This window comes from Lethenteron reissneri, chromosome 27 (genome assembly GCF_015708825.2).
Source record: "Lethenteron reissneri isolate LAM-NWPU_2019-01 chromosome 27, ASM1570882v1, whole genome shotgun sequence".
In the NCBI taxonomy this organism is placed as follows: Eukaryota; Metazoa; Chordata; class Hyperoartia; order Petromyzontiformes; family Petromyzontidae; genus Lethenteron; species Lethenteron reissneri.
The window spans coordinates 6,705,118-6,717,206 of NC_083805.1; the positions used below are offsets into that span (position 1 = coordinate 6,705,118).

Consider the following 12,089-nt stretch of genomic DNA (forward strand, 5'->3'; position numbering starts at 1 on the left):
ACATGCCATTATAATCCCATTTGAAGAGGTCTTATTAATACATCAGTCCCCTAAATGTATTTAACCATTGAGCTCTGAAACGTGAAATAATACATTAGTAAAAACAACCGCGTGAAACAATTATGTTCGCCGTGTGTCAAGTGACAAATAGTGTACGCTATAATAAAATCGATACACACTTTAAAAACAAGACCGATGATTTATACTCAACATGACGCAATACGCCCTTTGCTTTCTTTATGGGGCGAACGTTTGTTTCGCTAAAAATAGGTTCAATGGACGAATGGAGAAAAAAGAAATAGAACGTTTACCTTCGATTGCCTTTTACCCTTTGCTCTGGTCAGTCCTACTTGAGGATTGCTCTCGTTATGTCTCGTTATTGCATTGCAGTGGAAGGAACGCAATGAGCGAGCTAATTCCAGGCTTATTTATGGAACTATCATTGCTGGAGACAACCCACAAGCCTGATGTTCACGGTTAATATTGGTGTCAAAAATTGAACCCCCTGCTTCATGCGTCTCTCTTCATCTAATTGGGCATGCCGTGTCTGCTTTTGACATTGTAACATTTAATTAAATTTGTCATTGCAACATTAAATGAGATCGAACTTTAGGGAAAAAAGAAAAAAAAACCCCCGTATATAACAGACATGCTTGCCGTGACAATTAATCAAACCAAAAAACTGTAACGACGTATGTGAAATGCTAAACGGAGATCAAAGCTACTTACCATTGCAAAGGAGCACGCAGAGCAGTAGGTGACTGCAACAAAAAAGAGACGACCACACGCGTACACTTCTCATGTTTAAGGTAGCTGCGCTAATCTCCCCCAGCCCCCCCCCCCGTGTATAAATGTCCAAAGTTAATAAATAAAACCCACCCTTTTTGTTTTATTGCACCCGGTGAAGATGCAGCTTGGATAGCTTCCCCAGAAGAAAAAAGGATAATCCCCCCCCCTTCCAAAAAAAATCCACTACAGACTAACAGCCACGGGAAAAACAGCGAAAGCTCTTCTCGGAGGACGCACGCTCGTTCCTCTCTCTCTCTCTTGCGCGCAGAAAGGCAATGACCGCTCACCGGAGCGTGTCTTCAAAACTAGTCGCACGGGACGCAATCAAACCGGCACGTCGAGACGCAACGGCGAGACACGCACGGCCCGAGTAACGCTGCGTGTGACAACTCGGAGCGCGCAAAAAAAAAAATGCTTTGCCGTCTGGGTCCATTCGACGCTCTTGACGGGCAGCCCGAGAACAGGACGCGCGTGTCTGCCTGAATATGCACGACCTAAAAATGCTTAAGGAATAAAGGGGGGGGGGGGTGGCGCATGGGGGAAATCGTGCAGTGCATTTTTGTAGGCTGCTCTCTAGCGTTCGGTTAACAGTTTACGGTGCACCAGCAGCTTTCAATGGCAGGATAGTACGCTCGGCAGTCCTCAATGCTCGGTCGGGGGGAATGCTCTGCAGTGAATGGTCGCTTCCTCTGATAGCAGTACTTTTGACATTGCTTAGTCGTATATATCTATATATAAAAAATTCAAGCATGTAAATAATACAATTGTAGGCGACACACGAAGTGACGGAATCCAATTCGAATGTGATACAATCCTGGTATACGGATTATATTGGCTTTGTAGATGAAGGCACTGGCAAAAATAAATATGCCTATCATCCATAGTCGCAATGTAAAGGATGCACAATTACAAATACATTGCATGTACTGTGAGAATAGGTTTTCCCCTTTTTTCTGGCAACACAACAGGTGTTAAGATGTTAAAACACCAAACTGAAACCCTTTACAAGGAATCATGTCTGCATTAACCACAATACTGCAAACAAAAAACATACTCTGATAATAAAGGCATTGTCTTTGAAACTGATTGGTCCACGCCAGAGACAGCTTTCTTTTGAGCCTCGTCTCAAACGGTGTTAGAACAGAGGACGCCAAAAGGCGCAAAAAATCGTCCTCTGGTGAAATAGTCAAATAACCCCCATGAATGATCCAGTGTGAGGGAGCCTTCATCTAGCAGTAGATTTAAAGAGGGCTGCAATTTTATATTACTACATTACTTAGAATTACAAGCAAATCGTATATATTCCTCTAAGATGCTCCTTTTTGTCAATAACGGTTACTTTGTAACAATGCAAAATCTATTATCCTTGACATTGGAATACCAATTTGTAATTTGAAAATATGACGTGGAACGTGACTAACTGGTATTTAAATAAATTTATATTTCTAGGTAGATAACATATTATAAATTGCAAAATGAAACATAATGTGAGTACTGTTAGTTGAATTTGTAAGAATGTATTAAGTTTGTGTGTCTGTGGATTGGTAGTGTAGTCGCGGTTAGTGCACTGCACTACGAACCTGGCCATCTGAGTTCGATTGCAGCTCATAGCCAACATCAGTGACGATTATCTGAACCGGTCCTGGGCCTCCCTCGGTCGACTCAGCCTCAAATGAGTACCTGGTGCGATATTTAAACATTACCACTAGGGAGACAAAGGCGGCCGAGCGTGGTGCTGGCCACCCACCCCCTTGCGTGCTCGCTAACAGCACCTGCCCCAACAGTCTGTTTAGGCTATACGGGGGATCTTTTTTTGTATGGATGTATGTATGTATGTCCAAAACCATACACGAAGGTATTGAGTTAATGTGAATCATTTTCATGAATGTCCTTTTAATAGTCATGGAAAATTAACATTATGATCTACTATTGGAAAACAGCTAATTAGAAACATTCTTGAATTCATGACAAAACCAAGGATAGGCGTGCTGTATTGCACTTAAATGCGCTGTCTCCGCCTGTGTGTTTTTAAGGCTAAGTAATTTAGACACGTGATAGTGATCACCATTATTAAATGGTTTCATTTTTGAAAATTGCATAATTTCTATTCCGTTTTACATTACTGATGCCGCACATCCATGCATATTAATTTTACACTCATCGTAATCATCACAAATAGGAGCTGTTTCCACGGTAGAGGTTTTTTGGCGACGCTCTCATTGCCACAGTGAAATGTGTTATCGTGCTGCATCAACGTCGTACTGCAAACGAAGAATTCGACTCCTTCTAAGCTCTGTTTGGGACACAATCAGGACAACGTGATTAGGGCCAACTTATGCTTTCTTGTTTTTGAATGGCTTGGCTTTTGTTATTTCTGTATAGACCTCTCCAAATGTATATGTCCGTTTGAAATGTGTATTTGTTCGGTTAAAGGAAAACGCGCACTTTCTCCAAATCAAGTGCACTCAATGAAATAGAATAATGGTACATTTTTGGGAGTAATCAACTCCTTTATCTCCAAATTGCCTTCACACAGAGATGGCAGTGATGATAATACTTATGAGGACCTTTTCTCTGTGTGCAGGCTCCACGTACTTTCGTGTAATTGTCATGGCAACCATAATGCTGTACAATGAATGCTAGTCGTGACAAAAATGTAATATTTATTATGGGATGTCATTAAGGATCACGGTTAACAGGGATCTACAGCATAAAACATTAGAGAAGGCAAACTCTGGACCAGTTTTGAGTTTATTCAGCAGTCAGGCCTGTTTCGCAGATGCCGTTGGGTTGCCTGACATTCTTATCAAGAGCCCTCTCCACCTATGCTGTGGATCCCATCCACCCCAAAATAAAAAAAATTGCAGCAACAACAACAACATAATTTTGCACCTTTGTGCTCGGCCATTGTGACAAAAACACATCATCAAACAATAGGCCATCCTCTCCATGTCAAAATAAATGGTTAGTGCATCAGCCCCTGATCATTTAAGGCCAATGTTTTACAGCAGCATTTCTTTAAGCAGGCAAACTCTGCGTGTCGTGTCTGTTTGTTTATATATATTTTTCTAAAAAGCCAAACAATGCTGCTATCTTTGCCATGTTACTCCCATCCATGCACAGGAATAGCACACACACCATGCAAAGAGCAACCTTGAGTCAATGCTGTTGGCCAATATATTCTGTGCAGAATTAATTTTCTAGGCATGTACTGGGTATTAATCTTGCTAAATCCCAATTTTCAGCAAAAGCCCAAAGGATTACAAGAAGGAATATGTTTGAATGTGAAATTTCCTGATTTTAATTAGAATAATAAACAAACATAATTAGACTGGTATGACAAGTTCTTGAAGGCACAATAAAAATATGTATTTTATTATTTGTTGCCATTTGTGAATAGATGTTCTGGACATTGAATGGTTTTGGAGAGGAAATATTATAAGCATCAATCAAAATTCATACATAAAACATTGGTGCAGCTGTTTGGCTCAAAGGCAAAACCTGCAATATGAGCCCACGAGTTTCTAGCTTTGGAAAGCATATGCATTTATGTATCAATAAGTTTCGATAATGAGATATTGAAATACTACCCTGAGAATGTGATGAAGTACTTTTTTTTTACATGTGGAAACAGAATGGGATTATGTTCATATTTGTTTTTACCCATGACGCTCCACAGCAACACATAATGACTTTGTGTACTACATTACTCCTTGTATTGATCAGGGTTCTATGTTTTATACGGAGTGCTCTTGCCAATAACATATTTAGTCTGGCTCTGGTAACGAGATTCAGAAGGTCCAAAACGGTTCATAATATTTCTGCTAAAACATATGATGCTTGATCATATTTGATGGACTAATGCATGTTTACTTATATTCGGTGACACAGAATGGAGTTGTATTTATCATTGCTCTTTCCTGATGCTGTATTCATTTTCAAGTTCCTTGGTTATGTACTATATATATGTTGAACTTCTTTCGCACCGTACGTAACCAACCGTGCTGATCAGAGGTTATCATTGTCCATATGCAGTACCTTGTGGCAGATTGATTGAAGGCAAGATCTGACAGCTTATTCCTGTGACATTTAACTATGATAAGGACATAGTGCTTGGAATATTAATGTTCTCCGGCGCATTATGCCTTCGCAATTGCAGGAATATTTCAGGAATACTTGAATCAGGGATTCAGTGGACGATTCATTGGGAGAGAGTTGGATATGATGTGTCTGCCCGGAGCCCAGATCTGACAACAACACATGATCATAAAAAATTCCCCAGGGGAATATTTCACCCTTACCCTTACGATTGACAAATATTGAGGAACTCAAAACAGCTGTCCGGAATGATCCCATTGGTAAATTATGATTCCCTTGGGGAAATTATCAATGAGAATATTTCACTCTTACCCTTACGATTGACGATTATTGAGGAACTCAAAAAAGCTTCTCCGGAACTGTCTTTACGGTACTGTATACGGCCATCCACTCGGAAGAATCTGTCAAGGAGAACTTTGGCACGAATCCAGCTGTGTGCTGAGAATGGAAGGAAACACGCGGAGCTGTTCGAATAGAGAGGTACATTGTTGTTTTTTCATGCAATGGGATTGCGTGTCCACCCTGTACATACACATATTTGTTCGTTTCTTTGAATTCCATTGCCACAGTGTCAAGTGTTCTTATCATGTTTCCTCTAAAATGTATAAACTCTTGTAAATAGGCAGAAACATCTGAATACAAAAATGCAATGCAGAATCTTCCTAAAAACAAATAAATAAACAATGATTTATTTCCAGGTTCATCATGTAAACACACATTACATAAACGTACAATAACAGCAAAGAAAATAATGCATTCCGAGTTGATTACCTTTTTAAATCTATTTACCCCTCTTTGTCAATCTACTACTGGATGAAAACCTCTCCACGCCATTTCAGCTATGGGGTTTGTTTGATCATACTTCACCATGCTTGTCTGCGCAGGTTAAATATGGGGCTTGTTTGACAATACTTCACCATGCTAGTCTGCGCAGGTTAGCTATGGGGTTTGTTTGATCATACTTCACCATGCTAGTCTGCGCAGGTTAGCTATGGGGTTTGTTTGATCATACTTCACCATGCTAGTCTGCGCAGGTTAGCTATGGGGTTTGTTTGATCATACTTCACCATGCTAGTCTGCGCAGGTTAAATATGGGGTTTGTTTGATCATACTTCACCATGCTTGTCTGCGCAGGTTAGCTATGGGGTTTGTTTGATCATACTTCACCATGCTTGTCCGCGCAGGTTAAATATGGGGTTTGTTTGATCATACTTCACCATGCTAGTCTGCGCAGGTTAGCTATGGGGTTTGTTTGATCATACTTCACCATGCTTGTCCGCGCAGGTTAAATATGGGGTTTGTTTGACAATACTTCACCATGCTAGTCTGCGCAGGTTAGCTATGGGGTTTGTTTGATCATACTTCACCATGCTAGTCTGCGCAGGTTAGCTATGGGGTTTGTTTGATCATACTTCACCATGCTAGTCTGCGCAGGTTAGCTATGGGGTTTGTTTGATCATACTTCACCATGCTAGTCTGCGCAGGTTAGCTATGGGGTTTGTTTGATCATACTTCACCATGCTAGTCTGCGCAGGTTAGCTATGGGGTTTGTTTGATCATACTTCACCATGCTTGTCTGCGCAGGTTAGCTATGGGGTTTGTTTGACAATACTTCACCATGCTTGTCTGCGCAGGTTAGCTATAGGGTTTGTTTGATCATACTTCACCATGCTAGTCTGCGCAGGTTAGCTATGGGGTTTGTTTGATCATACTTCACCATGCTAGTCTGCGCAGGTTAGCTATGGGGTTTGTTTGATCATACTTCACCATGCTTGTCTGCGCAGGTTAGCTATGGGGTTTGTTTGATCATACTTCACCATGCTAGTCTGCGCAGGTTAGCTATGGGGTTTGTTTGATCATACTTCACCATGCTAGTCTGCGCAGGTTAGCTATGGTGTTTGTTTGATCATACTTCACCATGCTAGTCTGCGCAGGTTAAATATGGGGTTTGTTTGACAATACTTCACCATGCTAGTCTGTGCAGGTTAGCTATGGGGTTTGTTTGATCATACTTCACCATGCTAGTCTGCGCAGGTTAAATATGGGGTTTGTTTGACAATACTTCACCATGCTAGTCTGCGCAGGTTAGCTATGGGGTTTGTTTGATCATACTTCACCATGCTAGTCTGCGCAGGTTAGCTATGGGGTTTGTTTGACAATACTTCACCATGCTAGTCTGCGCAGGTTAGCTATGGGGTTTGTTTGACAATACTTCACCATGCTAGTCTGCGCAGGTTAGCTATGGGGTTTGTTTGATCATACTTCACCATGCTTGTCTGCGCAGGTTAGCTATAGGGTTTGTTTGATCATACTTCACCATGCTTGTCTGCGCAGGTTAGCTATGGGGTTTGTTTGATCATACTTCACCATGCTAGTCTGCGCAGGTTAGCTATGGGGTTTGTTTGATCATACGTCACCATGCTAGTCTGCGCAGGTTAGCTATGGGGTTTGTTTGATCATACTTCACCATGCTAGTCTGCGCAGGTTAGCTATGGGGTTTGTTTGATCATACGTCACCATGCTAGTCTGCGCAGGTTAGCTATGGGGTTTGTTTGATCATACTTCACCATGCTAGTCTGCGCAGGTTAAATATGGGGTTTGTTTGATCATACTTCACCATGCTTGTCTGCGCAGGTTAGCTATGGGGTTTGTTTGATCATACTTCACCATGCTTGTCCGCGCAGGTTAAATATGGGGTTTGTTTGATCATACTTCACCATGCTAGTCTGCGCAGGTTAGCTATGGGGTTTGTTTGATCATACTTCACCATGCTTGTCCGCGCAGGTTAAATATGGGGTTTGTTTGACAATATTTCACCATGCTAGTCTGCGCAGGTTAGCTATGGGGTTTGTTTGATCATACTTCACCATGCTAGTCTGCGCAGGTTAGCTATGGGGTTTGTTTGATCATACTTCACCATGCTAGTCTGCGCAGGTTAGCTATGGGGTTTGTTTGATCATACTTCACCATGCTAGTCTGCGCAGGTTAGCTATGGGGTTTGTTTGATCATACTTCACCATGCTAGTCTGCGCAGGTTAGCTATGGGGTTTGTTTGATCATATTTCACCATGCTTGTCTGCGCAGGTTAGCTATGGGGTTTGTTTGACAATACTTCACCATGCTTGTCTGCGCAGGTTAGCTATAGGGTTTGTTTGATCATACTTCACCATGCTAGTCTGCGCAGGTTAGCTATGGGGTTTGTTTGATCATACTTCACCATGCTAGTCTGCGCAGGTTAGCTATGGGGTTTGTTTGATCATACTTCACCATGCTTGTCTGCGCAGGTTAGCTATGGGGTTTGTTTGATCATACTTCACCATGCTAGTCTGCGCAGGTTAGCTATGGGGTTTGTTTGATCATACTTCACCATGCTAGTCTGCGCAGGTTAGCTATGGTGTTTGTTTGATCATACTTCACCATGCTAGTCTGCGCAGGTTAAATATGGGGTTTGTTTGACAATACTTCACCATGCTAGTCTGTGCAGGTTAGCTATGGGGTTTGTTTGATCATACTTCACCATGCTAGTCTGCGCAGGTTAAATATGGGGTTTGTTTGACAATACTTCACCATGCTAGTCTGCGCAGGTTAGCTATGGGGTTTGTTTGATCATACTTCACCATGCTAGTCTGCGCAGGTTAGCTATGGGGTTTGTTTGACAATACTTCACCATGCTAGTCTGCGCAGGTTAGCTATGGGGTTTGTTTGACAATACTTCACCATGCTAGTCTGCGCAGGTTAGCTATGGGGTTTGTTTGATCATACTTCACCATGCTTGTCTGCGCAGGTTAGCTATAGGGTTTGTTTGATCATACTTCACCATGCTTGTCTGCGCAGGTTAGCTATGGGGTTTGTTTGATCATACTTCACCATGCTAGTCTGCGCAGGTTAGCTATGGGGTTTGTTTGATCATACGTCACCATGCTAGTCTGCGCAGGTTAGCTATGGGGTTTGTTTGATCATACTTCACCATGCTAGTCTGCGCAGGTTAGCTATGGGGTTTGTTTGATCATACGTCACCATGCTAGTCTGCGCAGGTTAGCTATGGGGTTTGTTTGATCATACTTCACCATGCTAGTCTGCGCAGGTTAGCTATGGGGTTTGTTTGACAATACTTCACCATGCTTGTCTGCGCAGGTTAGCTATGGGGTTTGTTTGATCATACTTCACCATGCTAGTCTGCGCAGGTTAGGCAAAGTGGGGGTTCCCAGCACCAGTTTACATACCACTCATGACTGATGCCTAGCCGTAGCCAGGAATCAAACTCGGGTTGTGCTGTTTCATCGTGCAGTGTGACAACCATTGCAGCATTAGCACCACTATTGCCACCTCAGTAGTTTCAATTAAGTAGATATGGTGTTTAAAGAGCCATTGAGCCTGTGAAACATCAGCTGCTCAATTAAAGAAATACAATACTGTACGTATAAGCAGTTCTTATTTCTCGATATTGTATTTGTAAGGTGCTTTTGTCATTGGAAGTGTGAATGCATTCAGTTTATTTTTCACACGGTATAACTGTAATATACAAGTTCACTTTGCTTTTATGCAGTTTAAAATTTGCACAGTATCCTTCACCCAAAAAGGCGTCGTGGCACATACCTACAATGTAGCAGATACATCATCTCCATCATCATCATCTACATGAGATACCCTTCAAACAGGCAGTATTACACTCTTATATGCAATTGTTTTATTCATAGGCATTAGTTTCCTCCAACATGCAAGCATCCTCATGAAAAATTTGGTAATACATTTCAAATATAGCCGTATATATAATGTATAAAGGTGCAGCCCTGCAACCGCTTGCTTACGTCACGGCTGACGGAAGGGCATCCACCGGAGGGAGCTCTAGAGAACTTCTCTCGAGGGTATTTGGCCTACTCTTCCACGCTGACCGGACGTCTTGCTGGGTGAACAGAGGTTGCACATAGAGGCAGACCTGATGATGCAGGCAGTGATGGAAAGAAAACTGGCACAATTTTGACACACGTGTGGGATGCACAACAACAGGACAATTAGAAGTGTCGTTGTTCGGAAAAATTTAAAGTAACCGGAAAGAGAGCGAGACCTCGCCGAGTAGTGGCTTGACGACGACATCACGAGATTGGTGCCTGAAAGATGTGGCACTGCTTGAGCATATTGGCACAAGACAGAGGAAAGTGGAAACTAATAAAGAAATGTGCAGTGGACGCCTGCGGGCTATCTGCCCATGGATCGTGATGATGATGATGAACAGAGGTGGCGGGGTGGGAGGGGAAGGGGGGAAGGGGTTGGGGGGGAGATTCAGAAACGTGCCCCATCGTTTCGACTGCTGCGCCGAGTGATCGAATGTTTGTGGCGACTTCTCAATTGAATAAGCACATTTTTTTTTAAACACGCTTTAATGAAATGTACCGTACTAGCAATGGAAGAACCCCACGAATTCAGGACGTGGCCCCGAAGCTTGCCATAACGTAAGGAAGCGTGGTCAATGACAGCCAACGTCAGTTGACCGTGGACAATTAGAGCCAAGCCGAAACATAACTTATAAAAAATATATTTTTAAATATGTTTTTTATGATAGAATATAATATTGTCATCAGTATGACATACGTATACCAAGTTTGCAGTCGATACCACATTGGGAAGTGGGTAAAAATTGAGTTAGAAGATTTGAGGATACAACAACAGAGTGAGTTAATAAAAAGCATGTAAAAATAATCAGAATAAAAGGGCTTGCTATTACGCCTCCGCAGAATCACAATTATTACCATATTTAATGCACGTTATCGATAGATATATATAAGTCCGAAGCAGCTGATTTATGCAAAATGCTTTAAAAATGTTGGGGAGGATTTCTTACAGGTATTTGGTTTTATTCCTCCTTGAGGCTTGAATATGAATGTTATGTTCATGCACATTGGGGATTTAAATATTACATGGTATAGACCCTGGGCAAAAGTGTAACGTAAATTGATGGAAAAGTGGCTTTTAATGTTTTTATTTTATTTGAAGGTACTCTGAGAAGTACAGCTACCATTGTGCACCAAGAGAAAAAAACGGGGGGAATTTAAAACAAGAACTTACTGATGCGGTATAATTTCACGGTATGTGTTATGCTTATGCAAAGTTTAACGAAGTTTATGGACAACATTGGTAAAACCATTTAACGAAACACTTCTCTGCTCATAATATGTCTGTGAAGGCTTAGGCATTTTTGTTCAGATAATAGTAAATGTATTTGATGGTATTCCCCTTTGAACTGATGTGCCTGTGAATGCATGGCAGGTTTTTTTGGGGGGTATTTTAAATGAAAGCTATGTTTATAATGTAGATAGTTGAATGCAACGCATATCTAATGGATGCGCTCCACCTTACGTGGATGGCTACTTCTGTTTACTTTGTTGGATTAAATGGGGCCTTGATGAACATTCCACTGGCAACAGCTTTCCCCACAGCCAATGTTCTGGTAATCAAGGGTAGTCTTTATAATGACACCTTTGCTGAAAAAAAGGTGGCACAGACATCTGCTCCACAATCACCCACTAAGGCAAAGTTAGGTGTAAAGTGAGGGTAATTCTGCTGAAGCATCGTTGCCTCGTGACATAATCACCACCCACACAGACAGAGAAAGAGATGACCAATCAGCGACTCAATCAGTTTGGCACACAAAGACGCACGAACCTACTCGTGCAGGTGCGCGTCTCGTTTGCTTTGTATAAAAAAACGAATTGTTGATGCTGCTTCTCAGTTGGCAGTGGTGCACAAGCACAGCTAAAAACAATTCAACATATTTATCAACAACACTGTCTTAAAAATTGGGGTCTAACTTACTTCTCTGGCATCTGTATGTGCTGTGAAGAAGGGTCATTGTCCAGAACACCTCTTTATATGCATATTCTTTTCAAGACAGTATTGTTGGCGAAGGTGTTGAGTTTTTCTTGTTGTTACACAACAACAAAAGTTCCACAGAGTTTGAATGGTTCTGCAATCATCACAGAATCATTCTGCAAAAGGTAAAGAGTGCCGAATGCCCTCTGTAGAGTGACATGTTCAAAATCTTGAACGCGTGGAGAATTATTGCTAAGGGACCTTAATTTCACGTCATGGGAGGGTGTTGTTGTTGTGCTGCTCGCATTCATCAAATGTACATTTGTGCTTTGCGCATGTTCCTTATCAAGGTCGAAGTGGACAGCCACTACTGTTGATCGAGACGCATATCTGCC

The 12,089-nt window shown here is 41.8% G+C and overlaps 1 protein-coding gene across 1 annotated transcript in view; it reads right to left on the minus strand.

Moving 5' to 3' along the window:
* Positions 1-1,241, minus strand: part of LOC133348457 (transmembrane protein 132E-like) — a 57,283-nt gene extending 56,042 nt beyond the window's left edge. The window contains exon 1 of the mRNA XM_061561273.1: positions 730-1,241. Within this exon, the coding sequence (XP_061417257.1) occupies positions 730-802 (73 nt within the window). The 5' untranslated portion in view covers positions 803-1,241. The remainder of the gene's footprint in view (positions 1-729) is intronic.
* Positions 1,242-12,089: the final 10,848 nt, after the last annotated feature.